Raw genomic sequence first — 20,713 nt, 5'->3', positions numbered from 1 at the left:
ATATTAATAACTATCTCATTTTTACATTCATTTGGTGTTTTGCCATTTTGGCAGGTCTTATGGCATCCAGTATTTTAGAGCTGCCTATTCTCAGTTCTTCTCTTAATTTGAAAATAACTGTCATTCTGTTTCATTTGATCAGATGAAGAAAAACGCGCTTTTCCTTACTCTTTGTGCTTTTCCCAGAAAGCGTTTTTAGTAGGCCTACTCGTAGAACTAGGTAATTATGCAAAACCCAGGCCTAACTAAAAAATTAAAATTGTCATAGTATGTAACTCAAGTTAAAATAACACTTTTCATTACTCGTGCAGCTTAATCAAATATTATATGTCATTTTAAACGACCCATTGGTATTAACATGGTAACATCAACGTATTTTTAAAAATTAGACAGCGACGTTCTCTCAGAAGTTGACCTCCTGAATTCTGCAATGAGATTTTCGGGTCGATTCAGCCGAGACGGCCCGAGTGGAGTTTCATGTAAATGTTTCGTACGGAAAAAAAATCGCGGCCAGGCATACCAGCATGATGCGCATGATTGCGAAGGGTTTTTAACCCACCACATTCATCGCACATGGGGGCGCTTGGGAGCGCATGATAGGAGTTGCCAGGCGTGGATTAGATGCCACTTTAAGAAACGTGAGCCCAAGTCAGTTGACCCCAGAAGTGCTAAGCACCTTAATGACGGAGATCGCTGCAATCATAAATTCTCGACCATTGTTACCGGATTGCCACACACCAGAGTTGCCATTAAATATGTCTCCAAATATGCTACTCACTATGAAGGTTTCACTAATAATGGCTCCTGAAGGGCCGTTTAATCAAAACGATCTTCTCCGAAGCCAATGGCGAAGAGTACATTTTCTTGTCGATCTTTTCTAGTCAAAGGTGCGCAAAGATTATTTACCTTTGCTACAATCTAAATCCAAGTGGCAGAAACCAAACCGTAATTTGAAAGAAGGAGATGTGGTGCTTGTGAAGCACATTTGAGAGCCCCAGAAATTGCTGGCCGCTTGGTCGCATCAAAGACGTAGAAAGCAGTACCGGTAGCGATGGTTATGTAAGGAAGGGAGTGGTTGAGGTTCTACAGAATGGGACAAGGAAAGCTATTTCACGACCGATATCTGAACTTGTGCTGTTAGTACCTAACGAATAACTCTTAGTTGTTTTAAGTATACTGTTACTTGAAGTTGAAAGTATATTTGATGAGGTCGTTAAAGACGTCAGGCGAGGAGTGTGTTGCGCATTCAGCTACTTTTAGTATTTTGTTAGCATTTTGCTTGCGGCAACGTGTGTAGCCAATTGGGTTATTTTTTTTAATGTTATCTCGCATTCTTGCGGAAATCTGTTGTTTTTCGAGGCACTGTTTTTTGGGAGGCGGTAGGTCTAGACCTGTGATAATTACACTGTTTAATCTTAGTTTAGTTCAGTTTTGTGTGTAATTGGGGAAATATATATACTTGTATAATCATAATGAACATGTGTCCAGTAGAAATATGAATACCAGTCAATAGCATTACAGTTAATAGTATACGTGGTGTAATTGATTGTAATATCACCGCGCTGTAGTTCGAAAGGTCTGAAAGTATATTGAAGTTTCCATCACATGTGAGATGGTTACGCTTGACTAGGCATGGATGTATAGTCATCGTCTGATATGCTATGTACACGGAAGCCGTGGCATATTGCTATGTTATATTGTTTTATGCATAAACCTTGATTTAAGTTAGGTTTAACATGTGTAATGGGGATTTCTTGTCTTAGGGGATATGGAATTCAAGGATAGCTGCTAAGGACTGTGTATTATGTCAGACAAGCCTGTAGAAGTCGACTAGTCTGTGAGTTCATATATTTCAACATGCAATATTAATCATATATTTAAATAGTAAATGATGAAATGTACACTTCGAGAATCAGTCATTATTTCATTATATTTCTTTGTTATTACAGTTTTTACCCGTTTGATTGGCATGATAATAAACATACGTACAACTTGAAACGTTGGTGACGTGTTTTATTGCTGAAGGGTTTAACACGCTGGATAGGGGGCGCCCCGTTTCCTCGAGGCCAGCACAGTAGATAAAGAAACAAGTTCATTTACAAGTCTAATGCTGTTTTTATATATTCTAGTGTTGTAATAGTGCTGCGGCTGTCGCCACCGCTTGCACCGCCACCGTTATTGTTTTTGGGTTTCGTGAGCTCAGGTATCGCCATTGCAATTGAAGGAATTTAAAGTCTGTTGAATTAAAAATGCATGTATTCAGATACATGTAGTTCAAGCAATTTTATTATAGGTGGTGTTATAGACCTCCATCTACAGTTACAATATTTCTGTCTCGGAAGCTCGGCGTCGGTTAGTCCTAATCATTTTAGCAGCTCTCGCGATTCAGTCTATGTATGTGAGGCCTTGTAGATGCATGCAAGTTTATATTCTTGAGTAATTATTGAATATTGCTTTTACCATAATTTTTTAAAGACCTTTAAGGAAGAAAAGCTTTTTAAATAAATAACAATTGCGAACCAACAATTTTGTTTATAATGCACGATAAAGAAATAAATGCACGACAGAGAATAAAATAAAACTGGATTATACTGATAGATGTAGACATTCCTTATTCGTCACTATATACTTTTAAAGTTGTTGACTTATATTTTGGATAAGCTAAATAGTTCCATCTGGTGTCTGGTTATAATTATGGACGTGAGCATTTTTTTCTTGTAAGTAAACCATGGAATAGAAGTAATGTTTGTAACATTTCGATCCGTTATTAACGGGTTTTCATCATACAATGACAATGACTAGTTTGTGGGCCGCCCTCTGTCAGTATTTTCAGAACTGAAAAGCTGATTGTAAATATTCGAAAGTTTGTGTGTACACAAACACAAACACAAACTTACACGACAGAAAACATATCCCCTGGCGGAGGTGATGATGATGACGGTGACAGTGGCGGTGACAATTGCTGCGGTGATGGCGATGATAATAGTAATAATGATGATAATATAAATAATTTTATACATGTGATCTCAAGCTAACGCAATAATGATTAGGTTCGCTTTTGTTATCCTGTTCAACTACCCGATGGATTGTATTTTGCCTTCTTGTTTTGACAATAAGAAGAAAATAATAATAATAATAATAATAATAATAATAATAATAATAGGCCTACTGTAGTAAGTGTTCTGGGTTCATTCATTCGTATTTTTAGATGCATTACTTTGTTTCTTGTGTTGTATGTAGTTATCATATTTTAATGCAACTCATGTTATTGGTATATTCTCTGGAGTATTGTTATTTCGATGTTTTTGTAAATCCAAATTTGTAAATTCCTTTTCTTTTTAATTCTGTTTGAACCCCCCCCCCCCCCCCCAACCTCCCCATCTTCGGGACCAAAAAAGTGTCCTCTTAATATGGGTGTCCCCTGAATAGGACACTAACCAAAAAATTGTCCCTTTAATATGGGTTTTTGGTATGTCTTCAAACAACAGTGGCATACATTCTTTATCGGCATGAATTAGAATCCTATGTGAAAGTACACACACACACAAAAAAAGAAAAAAGAAATCCCCATGCTAAGGGTAAAAATTGACGGGATTGGTTGATACGAATTAACTTGCAGAGGCATATACCGATGTTCACTCTAAGGATTCAGGGGAAAACATTTCGGTTTTTTGCTTAAAAGGTGTGAATGATTTTTTCTTATTTTAAGACTGCTATAGTTGTCGTGATACAAAGAAAAAAAAAATTAAAAGTGTCCCCTTAATGGGGGTTATCTGACCATTTGGCACACTAAGAAAGTGTCCCCTTAATAGGGGTTGGCTGTAGTGTTAAAATATATATTGCCGCTCGTTTCACGGAAAAGTGTCTCCCTAATATAGATGTCCCAAAGGAGGGGTTCTACTGTATATTCGTTGCATTTATTGCTTATTTTTTTCTTGATCTGGTTGAATTTCTTCTTCTTTTTTTTTACGTTTTTGGCAATTTTTTATAGGCCTATTTGTAATTTTTTAGATGTAAATTTTAACCATTTGTTGTAATTCAGTTTTAAACTGCAATGCATTTTGGAAAAAAATCTTCAGGTATGAGGGACAATGCATTTTACAGCTTCTTGTTTTTGTTTTAAATTTTGCATCTAGTGTATTTTAATAGGCAAAGCCTATAAACAAAACATTTAAAATATTTTATAATAGGCTGATACAAAAATAAATTACCAATTAAAAGCATTTACACATGAAGCACGCATGTAGGCCTAATAACTTACAAATAAAAATAATAAAAGTTACTCCATATCTAGAATTGGCTTTCATCCTGTTTGATACAAAAGCAGATAAAGAAATACGATTATTAATGACCTCTTCATGACCATTTCATTAAATTTTATTTCAGCTAACGCTATTGATTGCTACGTGTGTGCGAATTGCGAAAAACCGGAGAACAGCGAGAATTGCGGTATTGGAAATGACGCATGTTCACTCATAGTGGATAATGGAAGTAAGTCAGTGCCAACATCGGCAGTGGGTCAACTATGGTAGCCTTTTGATTTTTGGTTGATTGTTTAAAGTCATGACATAATCCAAAAACTCAATAGGAATGTCGTTTTAGCCAAAAAAATATTATCTGCATATCGTGGTTTTCATACCCCCCTGATTCAGTTGCGATATTTTTTAACAAGTACTGTAATTTGGGACGTACTGGGTGTAAACAGGTCAGGCTGTGTATAAAACATCATTTCAATCGAGTTTTCTGACGCAAAACAACTCTCGAAAGAATAATGATTATACTGATAAAAATGATGATAAAATGTACCGGTATTCAAACTTTTATTCATTATAGAAAATGTACAGCCTTTCTTGCATGTAGCATGTTCTGCGACTGAAGATCTAATTTGGGTGGATTCAGATTCTTTTCTCTCAGTGGCTCTCGTAAACTCTCTTCTTGCTCATTTTTGTTTTGTTTATGAGGAAAGAGGCGGATCCAGAATTTTTCAAGGGAGAGACAACAGTTTTAGAATAGATAAGCAATATGTATTGACATTTTAAAAATTTAGTGGCGAACGGGGGTGGGGGAGTGGGGAACGTGTCCCCCGTTCCCCACACTCACTGGATCCGCCCCGGTGAGGTTCTGTACTCGTTCTGGGAAGGTGGAGATTATCCGGATAATCTTAAATCCGGGATTATTTGTAGTTTATTTATGTAATATTTATAATACAGTGTAGGTCTAATAACAAATACAGTAACAATGCTTATATTGTTTATGTGGTTATTTTCCATTTTTTGCAGAAAAATACCGGGCCTGTTGCACTTCAGTGGCCGAATTCCTGAAAGAAACTACTGAATCACAACGGTGCGACGCAGACAATCAGGACAACTGCATTACATGCTGCGATGATAAAGATAACTGCAACCTCGGCTGGTATCGCTAGCATCAATGTCTTCACCATAGTCACAGTTATGCTTCTCAGTTTCTTCGTCATGAAGCAATAGTAGGCCTATGTAACGTCTACGTAATAGTGTGTATGTCTGTAAAGTAGAGTAGTAGTAGTAGTAATAGTTTAGGATAAATTTATTAGGCTAGTCTTTTGAGTAGGGCTTAAGGTTGTAAGAATCAACAAGTGTATTGTCAATGATCAAACAATATCACATTTTATTGAAATAATATTTTAAAAATGCGTAACTATATGCCACTCTTATTATGGTATCATTTCTTCGAAAATATGTTTCTTGCTGATTTTGATCAATGTTTTTATCGATTAATATTATAAATGATCTAGAAGAACTTGTTTTGCATAACGTCGTTCGTTTTATTACGCTTTCTAGTCAAAACGGCAATAAACGAAAACGGCAACAATTTTTTACCAAAATGGCAATAGATCAAAACGGCAATAAGTCAAATCGGCAATAAACCAAATCAGCAATAAACCAAAACGAAACTAATATAAAAACATTACAACTCAAATAAGATTAACCTACCATTGTGAAATTCAATACCGGTAATAAAAAGATTGGGGGAAACAATATTATAAGCAGTAAACATTGAAATGTTTTTTTTTTTTTTTTTAAATGACGATAACGATGACGATGATGAAGATTGGGAGAAAACACAATATAAAAGCAGAATACATTCAAATTAATAAAACTTTAATACAAACAAAATGAGGCATCTAAACAATTTGTCATGAATGTGTAAAAAAAAATAAAAAAATAAAAAACGCGATTTAACATTAAAAGCGAGAAAAGAGTCCATGACCAGAGCCAGATTAACATAGGGATTATTGGGGCGCCAGTTCGGTGCCCACAGTCCCCAATGTTGAAAAGTACGGTAGGCCCCCCCGAACCCCAGGAAAATCACAGAAAATTTGGTTTTATGCTTTATGCCACAGAGAATTTTTAAGCCCAGGCAATTACAGCCCCAGGCCCCACAACCTTTTAATCCGGCCCTGCCCATAGCAATATTCAATTCCTGCATACGATCGGGCCATATATCTCAAGATGATTCGATTTGTTCAATGTCTATTGCCGTTTTGGTACTTGTCATTGCTGTTTCGTTCTGTTGCCGTTTTGGTAGGCCTGCTAATGATTGCCGTTTTGGCTCATTTCCCGTTTTGGTTATTGCCGTTTTGGTTTATTGCCGTTTTGACCTGCTACCAGGAAATGGGGTCTAATTATGATTGAAGTCTGATTATGATTTCAGTCTAAATTGTTTAGCCGAATCCAAAGGAAGAGTGAAACTTTAGGTGATTATTTTGCAGATAACCATACACACAGTCTAATGATTGGAGGCGCGCACATAAATACAATATTTTGTGAATATATCTTAAGGCAAGTAATAGAAAACTAAATCGGCATTATACCAAGAAGGGATATGTTAAGGAGTATTACTACTACTGTATTTTTACAAATAGACATATTGTTCACTGTACTTTGAGGTGATGTGCAAGGCTTGTTAGAAAATCGTAGTAGCCCCTTATTTTGTAAGAGGAAACAGAAGCTAACGATAAAGCTGATTCGCTATACAAGAAGAAGCCGATCTGCATACTTTATGCAGATCGACTATATCAATGCTACGCTGAATGCTTGGGTTTATTGCTCGTTCCGACTGTTCAGTGTACATTGTGGTAAAGGCAATGTTAGAACATGTCGTTGTGTAATAAATGTAGCTTGCAAGCACAGTTGTTTGTTTGTTATTGGTATTTCCTTCCAATGTCTACAAGTTTACAAGGGCCGAATGATAATAATATCATATCAGACGCCCAACACGGTTTCAGGAAAAGAAGATCACGTGAAACAGACCTTAGCAATATTAATTCTTAGAAAAGTTCTTATGAGCGTATTCTACTAATTGGTACCGTATTTAACGAAAACTCACAATTGGTTAAGTATCATCAAGAACACAAAAAGTAGTTTTAGGAGGAGGAGGTTCAGACCTGATACATGTTTCTTCAGGTGTTGCCATTAAACTAGGGCCCCTCATGCTCGTCATCTACCAACGACGGGTGATGATCTGCACTCACAAATACGACTGTTTCCTTTTAAGATGATTGCATTATTCACTAACACGAATACATCATTATGATTTATCCGACGAAATTTACACCAGCTTCCCTTAAAAGAGTTTTCACTGGTCAGGCATTTACTCGAGTAGGCCTACTTTTACTTACTCGAGACATTTTCCTAGTAGCATTATAACATTTAAAAAAATTATAATAATACTAAACAGATAATTTAAATATTTACTAAACATATCAACCCTAAAAACCAAATGTTCACTTTTAAAATTTATAAAAATAATTGTATCACTTAAAAGAACAATTATCTGGGCATTAAAGCTGTTATTTTTTCGTGATAATATGGCAATTCTTTGAGTATCATGTGACCAAATTTAAGAAAGTACATAGTACAAGTGGCGGACGGAAATCCCAATAGGCCTATTTGCTAATATTTTCAGTCAGAATAATTTTTAAGATTTTAAATTTGGTTTGTTTTTTAGTTAGCAATCAATTGTACAAATTGAGGTAAAAAAATGTTTTAGACGCATTTCTTAATTATTAATATTGAATCGTTTTTATTGGTCAAATTCTGTCGCGCCACCAGTTGAAATAAATTTAATTATTTTTAGACACTTTATTATGATCTGATTTTCATCACATTTTGCTATTATGTGATTTTATATGTGTGATTTATGATTCAGCTTTAAACCCATTTTAATATTTCCGTCCCGCCACTTTTTAAAATTCCGTCCCACCACCCTTATGAAGTATAATTTGTTTTTAAAAGTGTTTGCATCGATTCCATTTCTATAATTTTCAGCAATATTATGATTTCAAAAGTGTAATTTTATGATTTTGGCTTAAAAAATGTTATGGAAAATTTTAAACAATTTTAAACCAAAATAATTATTTAATTCCGTCCCGCCACCTTTTGGAATTCCGTCCCGCCACCATAAGAACAATGAAAGCTACATTATCTTAAATAATGTATAACTATTAATGTGATTCCCTAACTGTTGTTGTGATGCCATCATTATAGAGCCCTTTAGTACTATAAAATTTATGCCAAAAATGTGCAGGGGGTATGAATGATATCTTGAAGACAAGCTTACAGTAAATAATGTTCTATACTTATAATAATGACTAGACCCATCAGTGTATTTTTCCAAACCTTTCATGTCTTTACCTTCTTAAAATGGTCCATAAACATATGGCATGAATGTAGGCATCAGCAATGTTAATATTCTTTTAAATTTTACAGATAAACTTTAATTGTTTTAAGGAAAGCATCGAATTTGGGGTAATTTTAAAAATTTCCGTCCCGCCACTTTCCGTCCCGCTTCCCTGACTGTTTTATTTAATATTATTTTATTCTGCTGAACGAAACATTTGAATTTATTAATATTTCCTATGGGGATAAAGCATTAGTTGCTACTCAAAAGTATGTAGTTAAATTTACAGTACAAGTTTAAAGTTTGAATTAATTATGAAGATAACCTGTTATCTCACTTTTATCTAATTTGTTCATTCCGTCCCGCCACCAAAATGTTTTTCGTTGCCATGGTGATTTGATCAAGTACTCGGAGTTTTCTGTTTTACGTCAAATTAAAGTAGTTATCAGTACCTGGCCAGAGATCATAAGACAAGTTTCATAAACTAGACAGTTATAGAACTAAATCTAAATAAATGTCGAATCTTCCATGCCAGTGGCGGGTGAGGGGGGTTAGATCACACCCAGTTACATCTACCCATGTACACAATTTTTCCTATTGAGGTGTGTGTTTTTATGCAATTATCATTTGTTTTTCTTCCATAATTTATGTTTTGGGCTACCAAATTGAGCAGGAGATACAAAAACAAATTCAAAGACCTAAAATGGGAAACACTATACAACAGAGAAGACAAATAACAGACAGTATATAATAATAATAATAATAATAATAATAATAATAATAATAATAACGACAACAACAACAACAATAATAATAATAATAATAATAATAATAATAATAATAATAATAATAATAATAATAATAATAATAATAAGCCTCTGATGTAAGGCATAAGTACTCTAATCTGTGTAGTACCTATACCTTACATCAGAGGCTTATCAGAAAACTCACAAATATACACAAAGAACACGGTGTACTATCATACCACAAACCATCTAATACCATCAGATCTTTTTAGTACACCTTAAAGATGGAGCAATTTATAAAATCTGTTGCCCCGAATGCCCCGCCACGTACGTTGATGAGACAACAAGAGCAATTGGCACAAGATACAAAGAACACACAAGACAATCTGGATTAATCACAACAGTTGGAGAACACATCAAATCAACAAAACACGTCATACAAATGGAAAATATTGAAGTAGTGTGCCTTGAGGGACAATACTTGAAAAGAAAAATAAGGGAAAGCATTGAGATTCACACCCAGAAGCCCACCCTGAACAGGGACACAGGATATGACCTACTAGCCATCTTCAGTGACCTGCTGCTACGTGACTGTTTAACCATAGAACGGTCACAGAACCAGTAAGGTAGTTCCCTGAATCAAGGGCGTCGATCCGAGGTTGAAAGTGGGGGGGGGGGGGGGGGCGAGATAAAAAAAAAAGCCTTGGGCCGTAGGCCCAAGCAATGGTTGGGGATAGGGGGCTAAGCCCCGGAAGCTTTGGCGCATATAGCCTTTTAATTTATTTTAAGCAATGCAACTAACATCTATTTCCATACGAAATTTTCAAAATATCCAGTGGCGGATCCAGTACAGTAATTTGAAATAGAGCTGGGCCCAGAGAGGGACTTTTACAGATGGAGAGTGTAGCTGGACTACCACCTCAGCCCACCATGTTTGGGGCTGAGGAAAGAAAATTTATGATTATAACACCTCTAGATTGCCGGAAATGGCACTCTCAGACCTAAATTCTAATTATAATTTTTTTTTTTTTTTTTCCATTTTTAAAAAATAATTTTGAAAAAATTAGGGTCGGCTCGGCCCCACTTGAATCTGCCACTGATTATTATAGCGTCATTGCGAGACTGCGTCAACCCATTGCGAGACTGCGTCAACGTAACACTGGAGTTTGTAAACTTTTGGTAGGCTTATCACTTAATCGAAATAGGTAGACATATCCGTGTTAAAGGCTGAAATTAGAAAAAAAAAAACAGTAATCCTATGTATGTAGATAATATTAAACACTAGTATAAACGTACGGGTCATAATAATATACAAAAAGAATAAATCGTTTATAGTAGAAATTGTGCACTTTTGAGATTGTAAAAATATTGGCTATTGGATATAAGGATACATGCTTCCAATTTTAACAACGTTCAGTACATTGTTTTCATAATACATTTAGCCTCTGATAGTCGTTGCATCCATAAAATCGATCTAGTGGGTTTCTGAGATGGTTACGAAATGTTTAAACAATGGCGTTTTTACTCGGTTTTTGGTCCGGAAAATACGTACCGCACTTAGAAAAGTGAACAGACAAAATTCATGAGTCATGCGTATGTTATTCTTTCCATTCGCTTTTAAAAGTGGGGTTTTAATTATAAGATTGGTGAAATGTGGGGGGGGGGGGGACAATCGATATGATGTCCCCCCCACTTTTCAAAGGGGGGACGCGACCCCTGTCCCCCACCGATCGACGCCCATGCCCTGAATGATGCTGTTGTGACAACAGCGAAAGCTCGGACTCAGACAAATGAAGACTCTGAAAGGTAACATTTTCACTATCAATAATAATAATAATAATGATAATAATAATAATAATAATAATGATGATGATGATGATGATGATGATGATAATAATAATGATGATAATAATAATAATTAAAATAAATGTTAAAATAAGGATCTTAAAGAAAAGTTGACTGACCGGTAGCCAATGTAGTGCCTTTACACGCGGCGAATATGGTGGTGTAGAGTACAAAGTCGGGCCGCAAACATTTGCATTTTTTGCAACCGTAGAGAGAAGAAGAGAGCGAACAAAAAAGGACAGAATTGCAATAATCAAGTTTACAAGAAATAAAAGCTTGAACAAGTTCAGTGGATTTGGGGCAAAGGAATTTTTGAATTTTGCGAATATTACGAAGATACTAATTGGCTGATTTGCAAATAGAATTAATGTGTTGGTCAAAATTAAGGTACAGATATTACCTTAATTTCAGAGATAGGCCTATATATTTCTAAAATTTGCAAAAGGCGGATTGAGATTCAATTAATGGGTTAAAGGGAACATAAATCTGAATATCGTCGGCGTACATATGGACCTGAACTTGATTAGAACGTATAATATTGGCAACTGGGGAAATATACATTGAAAATTGAAGTGGACCAAGGACAGAGCCTTGTGGCCACAGTTCAAAGCAGCAGTGGCAGAAGATAAGCTGTGAACAGTAACATGTTGTGATCGGGAAAAAAATAAGAGGAGAACCATTTAAGCACATTGCCAGAAAAACCAAAGTGATTCGATAATCGATTAAGAACTGAATGATCAATAGTATCGAAAGCTGCAGATAAATCTAAAGCTGGTTTTCCACTAGGCGAATTTATTCGCGTGAATCAAAGCGTTGGTTCGCTTCTAAAGCTCTGATTGGTTGCACATTTTTTCCCTTCGCAAAAACTCCGATAGGAAAGTGAATGCGCATGTGTATGAACCGACGCTTTCGATTCGCGCGAATAAATTCGCCTAGTAGAAAACCGGCTTAAGAGGACCAAGACTACAGCCTCATTGTCATCAACGAACATAAATGAAATTAACCAGCTTGTTGTAAGGGCAGGCAGTCGATGTGGTGTGACCAGTTTTATATGATTTTATAGGTTTCAGAGAGATTATTATTAATAAGGAAATTAGAAAACTGAGAAGCAACACAATTTTCCACGAAGAAAAGATAAATTAGAAATGGGTCGGTAGTTTGAAATAAAAAGTCATTTCAATTCAATTTAGGTTTTTTAATGAATGGTTAGATGGAAGCAACTTTGAAGGACTTAGGAAATATACCATTGGATAAAGATCTGACGGACCTCACATATGCCTAGCTCCACTATGAACGAATCAGATGGACAAGACAGCACTAATGACATCCTATTAAATTTGCACGTTTCAAGACCTGGTAAGTTAAAACCTATAGCGTCTTTCCACCAGCGACATAAACACATAGAACGATCTACTTCATCAATCACCACAAACAGCCGCTATTGAGCATCAAAAACTAATCCAATTGAATAAATTAAAGTTCGGTACTATAAAAGGAAAAGAAAGAAACAAATAGGAAAGAGGAATGAAAGAAAAGGAAACAAATGGATATACAAGAAAACAGGAGATGGAAGAAAGGTACTAAATAGGCCTATATTTCTCTTTCCTTTTCTACGAAAGGCAAGAAAAGGAACGAATTTAAAAAAGTAATGAAAGAAAAGAAGATAACACGAGATAAAAGACTAGATTTTTCCTGATGTTGGAATTACAAAATATATATATTTTTTAATCATTAAAAAGGATATATAAAAAACAAATACTAAAGAAAATTGGCTACAGTGGTATTAACGAGGGTGATGTTGCTCTTACCATTGGGTTAAAGAACCAAGCCATGCGCAGGTTAGTACATTTTTAGTTTGTCTACCTTGCGTAAAGTTATAGGTCGAGGGAAATAATTGTTCACGCATTTCAATGTAATTTTGTGTTCAACATAGCTGTAGCAAGAGACGAGTACAGTTCTGGCTCGTGGGCATTTTAAAGAACCCATTCTATGGTTCATTCTAGCCCCTGTCGTGGAATGATTCATGATAACATGCTGCTCTAGTCTCTCAAACTATGTTCAGGGTGTTCACTATTGGATGTCCTCTGATATGCTGTGCCTTAAAAATGACAAGACAGAGTTCTTCATTGCGGCAAGTTGTGCTCATTTGAGTAAATGGTCTAACGTTGATCTTGGTAATAATATTTCAATTAGACCATCTCAAAACGTAAGAAATCTTGGCATCATCTTTGACAACAGACTGACACTACTGTCAGCTCATGTTTCTTCTCAATATTTCTCTTTGGATTGTGTTTACCTGTGTGTGTGTAAGTTTAGGTCTATAGTACTGTATTGTACAGAAAAGTAAGTCTGTATTGCTGTATCTGCTTTGTATTTATGGATTTTTAATTTTTTTTAAATTTTTTTATTATTAAGTTATGATAAGGGGCTTTCAAATTTTGTGCTTTTGCTTTTTGTATTAATTTTAATGCAACTTCTTTTTTGTAATTATGTTGGTCTTGACGAGTGCCACTGTAACAAAAGTGTAAGTTCAATAAATTATTAATATTACTGTTTCTGACCGTCTCAAATTCAAAATTCTTCTCATTACCTTTAAATGTCTACATGCCTTAGCTCCGTCTTATCTCCAAGACATTATTTCTATTTATGAGAATAGTCGTTGTCTGATGATCAGTTTATACTCAAAGTGCCAAAACAAATCTGGCTAATTCCACTTCTCACAAGGCTTTCTATGCTGCTGCACCATCCTTATGGAACATCATTTTATTTCTTTATATTTCGTAAGTAATGGCCTCTGGACCATTTTACAAATCATATGTTTATACCATATTCGGACATACAAAATATTCTTTTTATTTAAATGCTTTCTTTAAATAAATTGACAGACGATGTACGGTATTTTATGAAAATCATAATTTACAAAAATATCACCGAGTGAAATAAGTTTAAGTTAATAATGTATTTCTTTCTCAGGCCTCTATAAAAAGGACACACAAACAGAAAATGGGTTTCGTCTTCTGTAACACAATTATCACAAAATAAACATATTCTATTTTCTCTAGTAATATTCATATGACGACCTCTTTCTATTATTAAATTATGGTTTGACAGAAGGATTCTTGAAACTGTTTTTCTTAGTTTAAAATTTAAATGAAAAATATATTTAAGGGAATTTGGTATGTTTAGTGAGCTATAAAATGTTAATCTTGTGTTATTTTTTATTATTTTATTTCCTGTTTGCAGTGCAATGTCACGAACTCTCTCTGAAAAAATTGCTAAGAAATTCTCATTTACAGGCGAGTCGCACATACAGTATACCCAAATCCAAACATATTTAAAATCGATTTTATTCCAAATGCCCAACAGTCGGTTCCGTTTTCAGTCCACAATCTTTGCCTTTGATAACATATTTTTGGTAAGCTAGAATTTTCCATAATTATTAATTTATATCCAGTAACTTATCATTTTAATAACGTAATAAAATTTAACGAACTACCTTGTGAAGTTCGTCATTCTCCAACCTTGAAACAGTTCAAAACTGCTCTCAAAACTCACCTTTTTCAATTATCTCTTCTCTATAATAGACCATCTGAGTAAGAGCGCTTTATAAATATTCAAATTATTATATATGATGATAGGTTAAGGGGAGTGCGTGAACTCGCAAATAAGGTGATTTGAGCAGGGAACAATTTAACTGCTCCCTGATTAGAGCGCGACTTTTTTTGTGGGGGGGGGGGTCCTATTTACGCCACTGAATGCTTGACGAATACAGCAATATACAACAACATTAAGTGGCCCTAATGAATTTTTCTGGTTGTCCTCCCAGCTTTACTGTCGGCACATCCTTCGAAATGGGCGGTCGCGTGGCTATAGTGGTTGTTCATCGTGGAGAATGAGGACAAGTCTGCTTACTGATGGAAACTAGAGAAAATGATAGTATAGTACTTTAAATCCTTAACATTTAAAAACAAAACAACACACGTTTCTGTAGAATAATGCTTTATTATTTTAAAAAATTGGACTACTGTATTATTGGTGATGACGTCATCGATTTAACAAGTCGTTCGTAAAACAGACGTTTACTGTAATGTAATGCAGGTCGATTTTATATAGCGCTTATACCGATCTCTCAAAGCGCTCAAAGTGTGGGCTAGCATATACAATAACTTGCTGCTCCCTTAAGGGTCTCTTCATGTCTGAGCTACCCAGTAAACCGGTACCAGCTATCTCTCATATTCTGTCCACAACCAGCCAGTGTGATAACCACTGCTAATAATTTCTGACAACGAGTTTTAAGTTTTGGTTGTTTTAACTGTGTATCAATCAAATTATATATAATTGTATTTTAGGACACATAGAAAAAGTTATTAGATTATCACTGGTTTAATTTTATTGTTTTTTAAAGAAAAAAGAAAAACTAACAATTTTTTTCTATGTGCCCTTACATAAATTAACAATAAAGTAACTCTCATAATACTGTACAGTACGGTATTTGATTTCTAATACAATAGGTGCAAAGATGCTAATTACTACTACTATGGTAATTTATGCCCACTTTACATTTCTTATATAAAGGTGCTATTGTTTATATGCTCATTTACTTTATCAAGTGGACTCCACCCCTTACAAAGACTGTGTCATGCCTAAGGGGAGCCTACCCATATTATTATCCTGTTTTATGGTTCTAACTAGGGTTTGTTCAGTATTTATTCATGGTCGTTTGACATTTTCTCTGCCATCTTTATTATTTGTTGAAACTAACTTTTAAAATTGGTCTTTATTAGTGGTTTGTACTACATGCTACAAAAATATGACTACATATATTAATCGTAGAGCCACCAATGCCTGTACATTTTTCATTGAGTAAACTGTATATTCATTACTCAGATTAACTTATGCTAAAAGCAATGAACACTTGTAAATGAGTTGTAAATTGTGTATTGTTTTGTTAGAACATTTTCACAGCAAGGCAAACCATACTACTAACTGCTGTACTATGAACACTGTCAGGCTGCAAGAGGACTAATGTACAAGCCTGGTCTCATCATAACATGATTCCCTATTAAACTCAATTTAAAGTCATTCAAACAGAGAATGATACTATAAACATAATATATAACAAAAATTAAATTTACCTTTTATCAATTATTCTCAAAATTATTTACAGCTTAACATGTCTATTTTGGAGTGGAGGGCAGGTGTATCTCCATACCAAAGTTACTATCATGTGATTTTTATAATTCATTGCGTATTAAGCAATACCTTGAGATTAAAGGTGTCCTAATGGGAAAATCCAAGTCTGTACACCACTTGGACTCATAGCTCAGTTGGTGCAGTATCGGAATGGTAATCGGAAGGCCCTGGGTTCGAAACCCGATAGGGACATAAATTTTTCTCAAACATTTATCATTATCACCAATGGAGGTGTATCACTATACCAAAGTAATCATATGTCTATATAAGAATTCATAAATTCATGCTGCCAGAAATTAAGGGAATGCAAATAATATAAACATGTTATTATTTCAACCTTTGTTATGAATTGGTGAAAACAGTATGTGTTTTTGTTCTAATTTTTATTTAAATGCTAAACATGAAATATACAAGAGAAGCAACTTTTTACATTATTTAGTTTAAATACTATTTTCAATTTGTTTTTTTTTTGTGTCTGGATTTGGATTTAACCAATTTAAAAATAACTTGGGGAAAAGAAAAAAAGTTATATATATATATATTTTTAATACAATTTTAATCAGTACTGTATGAAATTTAGATATACTGTATCAGACTTACATTTATCCCAAGAATAATCTAATTATTTTTTAACAGTGATGTTTTATTTCTTTGGGTTTTGAAATTGGTTCATACATATTATTTATACTTAGAGTTTTATTTTATAATTCAAGTGTTCAATTTGTTTGAGGATGAAAGAGTTTAAGTATTTAAAATACTGTATTAAATATATTTTAACCAATACAAAAATAACTTGGGGAAAAGAAAAAAGGTTCAATGTATTTTCAATACAATTTTAATCAGTACTGTATGAAATTTAGATATACCAGTACATTTATCCCAAGAATAATCTAATTATTTTTTAACAGTGATGTTTATTTCCTTGGGTTTTGAAATTGGTTCCTACATATTATTTATACTTAGAGTTTTATTTTATAATTCAAGTGTTCAATTTGTTTGAGGATGAAAGAGTTTAAGTATTTAAAATATTAAATATATTTTAACCAATTCAAAAATAACTTGGGGAAAAGAAAAAAGGTTTCTACATATTATTTATATCCAAAAATATTGCTAGTTCTCCATACGTAATTTTGAATAAGCACAGGTATCTATAGTGTTGTTTACGGTGTTGAGTGTTTTTCCAATTAATGATAATTTACAAAGAGCTTGTATAAAATTAACATTACAAAAAAAGTAGTAACATTCCCAAAGGTTTGCTTAAATTGCATTTGTTAACATTCCAAATCTCACATTATAAATTCACCTTTACATTGCAGTACTTCTATTCTATACAAGCAAGCATACATTTTACAATGGAAAACAATCAATTTGATATATAATCTCCTGGTACTGTATATCTATTGAAGTAAAGTATATAAACACTAAAATAAAGATGGTACCATGCTATTTTTGCACGTTACAAATTAGGGTCAGCAGATAGGTCTATTAGGGAGCTTTTGATTGGGCAACAATGGCATCCTAAAACAAACAGAATTCAGACAAGACCAACCATAGTTGTGTAGAATTAAAGAACAAGAAGCTGCAGCATCAAATATCATAATGGTTTACTGCAATGGCAGATTCAATTTTTTAAACTCATAAAAAAATGGACAAAAAAAAAGTCCCTCCCTCCACCTTAAATTTTTCAAAGTTATAAAAAAGTGAGAATAAAAGAAAGTTTTATTTTCCAAAAGTCTGAGAATGCCATTTCTGGCCATCTAGACTAAAGTACTATAATCATAAATTTTCTTACCTCAGCCCCAACTAATGTGGCCATGAAGTGGTGTACACCCTCTACATGTGAATGTTCCTCCCCAGGCCTCCTCTACTGTACAGTAGTTTAAATTCCTGTATCCGCCACTGTACTGTTATCTCAAATCAAAAAGCTCCCTAATTACCCATGTTGAAATATCAACTAAAATAAATTGACATACAAGTGCCAACTATTGACTATTATCTTTAAAATGTAAATATTTAAAAAAAAATTATCAATTATAATGTTGAATTATATTCAAAATACTGTTTACAATTAATGTTAATTTAAAATTTTTCTTCATGTCTTGAATTTATTTTATAAAATTGCATCCAAATTCCCATATGTGCTTGGTTACTGTACAGTACACAAATATTATACCTTGATATAATTCGCCTCAGAAGTGAATAATTAAAAAAATTATATTGGATTCAATTAAATCATCTTCAACTTTACTACTAATTCTAACACCAGTACATTCTGAAATAATTTTACACCTTTCATTTGTTTTTCTAGTCTACATCATCGAAATTGATGTCACTGGAATTTAGTTTTGAAAGTTTTGGTGGTTTTGCGTAATCATCTTTGCAGTATGGGTAGTGCTTGATGGATTTATCAAAAGGTGCAGTACTGTTTTTCCTCCATGGGTAATCATATAACCTCAACTTCTTTTTACTCCAGTCACTTTCCGGTTTGCATTCATTCTCATCATACATTTTATCCGAGCTTGTGTCTTGATCCATTTCCTCATCTGATGACTCCACACCTGGAAATTCCCCATTCCCAAGTGCCTTCATAAATTTGTGAAATTTATTTATTCGTTTTTCACGAGAATCGCTGAACTCGGGCATTTTGATTGCTTGTGGTTTGCTGGTTTCAACTTGTTCTTTATCCTTTGAATCACCCAGTTTGTCTACTACGGACTTATTGAGAAGTTCTGCCAATATCTTGGTACCGTCATCAATTGGAGGTTGGAATCTGGAGGCACTTTGAGGTGGTGGTGGGACAACTGGAACATAGACTTCCCAGTCCATATCTTCTGTTTGGAATGTTGATATTCTTACAGTTTTATCAGGGGAGAGACGTGATGGCAGAGCATTGTTGGCCAGCTTAATTTTAAGCTGTTCAATCTCTTCTAATGACAATGTCTTTTTGCAGCACTTCTGCACAGGGGGTTTGGACGATGCAGCTTCAAGTCTTTTTGTGTCCTCTTTACCTTTCAGTGGTAAGCCCTTTGCCTTTCTTGTCCAATACAACAGACTATCTTCATATGGATATCGTTTCACCAGACCATTTGTTGTTATTTTGAAGTAGGTGATTCCAGACTGAACATCTTCCAAACTATGCTGGTTATGGCCATCTCTGAGGCACTTCTTGCAGACCAACACTTTGCATGAATCACAGAAGTTGGTCGCTAAGTCATCGTGATCTACACACTCAGGCCTCTTCTGTCCTATCATTTTTTTGTATTTTAATAACCGCATCACATCGTGGCCATCTTTCCCATTCATCTTATGACAAACAATTGAGCAAAGTTCACACAAATAGGCACTACAATCGAGACAGTAGTCATCTGGTATGAGTGAACAGATTTTGCAAGCCGCAGTATCGATCTCCTGTGCTGCTATAGCAATGGTCAGGTAATGATGTATAAAGCTGTTCTTTGGGAGGAGAGCAAGATCTGCACCTGGGCACTCAAAATCCTGTTTACACAGAGGACAAACCTTTCCATAATCGCAGACACACAAGATCAAGCACTTGTCACAGAATGTGTGTAGACACGGTAGTGTTACTGGTTCGCTGATAATTTCGGAACAAACTTGACAGATCATAAAGGTTTCATCCACACCAGTGAGTTCCTTTAATGAACATTCGATGACTTCTCCAGACAGTCTTTGTTTGCCCATCTGGAATTTATCAGGTACCTGAAATTAAATGAAGATTCAGTTAATGTAACATTTCAAGATGGGTTTTCATGATCGGCCAAGGGAAAAAAAAGACAGTTCAGAAAGTCTTTGAAGTGGAAAAATAACAGAAATGCAGTTTTGTAGTGTAAGTTGGCATGGTGCAGTTTGAGATGGTGCAGATTTGAATGGTGGGAATGGGCATGGTGCAAGGTACAAAATTGACTTTTTATTTGGCACAAATTGTGGTTTAGTACAGCAGTTCTTCAACTTTTTGGTCATTAACTCACTAATAAACAAAATTGAAATAAAAATGTTTAAATGATACTTAAAATTCAATCTCTTACCAATCTCCTCTAATATTTTACAAGTTTTAGCAGGATATAAAATTCAATTAAAAAAAAAGAACTCTTGATGCTTTAATTTATTTAGTGACCCAAACTGGGTTTTGCGACCCATAGTTTGAGAACTGCTGGTTTAGTACACAAGAATATGCTGTACGATTCAAATTTTTATTGACATACAGTACAGACAGGAAATATCGCTTCGTATCTGCGCGTAACCTCTCGTAGCCT

The 20,713-nt window shown here is 34.5% G+C and overlaps 1 protein-coding gene and 1 long non-coding RNA gene across 4 annotated transcripts in view; one reads left to right on the top strand and one right to left on the bottom strand.

The window, feature by feature from the left end:
* The first annotated feature begins 585 nt into the window (after positions 1-585).
* Positions 586-7,162, top strand: LOC117121735. Its single transcript, XR_004447618.1, has 3 exons — positions 586-2,203; positions 4,387-4,491; positions 5,280-7,162. It is a non-coding gene; the product is annotated as an uncharacterized LOC117121735 (long non-coding RNA).
* An 8,069-nt stretch (positions 7,163-15,231) lies between these two features.
* The window catches only part of LOC117121651 (tripartite motif-containing protein 42-like), a 14,370-nt gene continuing 8,888 nt past the window's right edge, over positions 15,232-20,713 (bottom strand). For all 3 annotated transcript variants that reach the window (XM_033266895.1, XM_033266896.1, XM_033266894.1), the window contains exon 3: positions 15,232-20,159. In XM_033266895.1, the coding sequence (XP_033122786.1) occupies positions 18,747-20,159 (1,413 nt within the window). In that variant the 3' untranslated portion in view covers positions 15,232-18,746. The remainder of the gene's footprint in view (positions 20,160-20,713) is intronic.

This window comes from Anneissia japonica, unplaced genomic scaffold (genome assembly GCF_011630105.1).
Source record: "Anneissia japonica isolate Jap-2015-1 unplaced genomic scaffold, ASM1163010v1 scaffold287709_len1912824_cov184, whole genome shotgun sequence".
In the NCBI taxonomy this organism is placed as follows: Eukaryota; Metazoa; Echinodermata; class Crinoidea; order Comatulida; family Comatulidae; genus Anneissia; species Anneissia japonica.
This window is presented reverse-complemented; position numbering and strand designations above follow the sequence as displayed.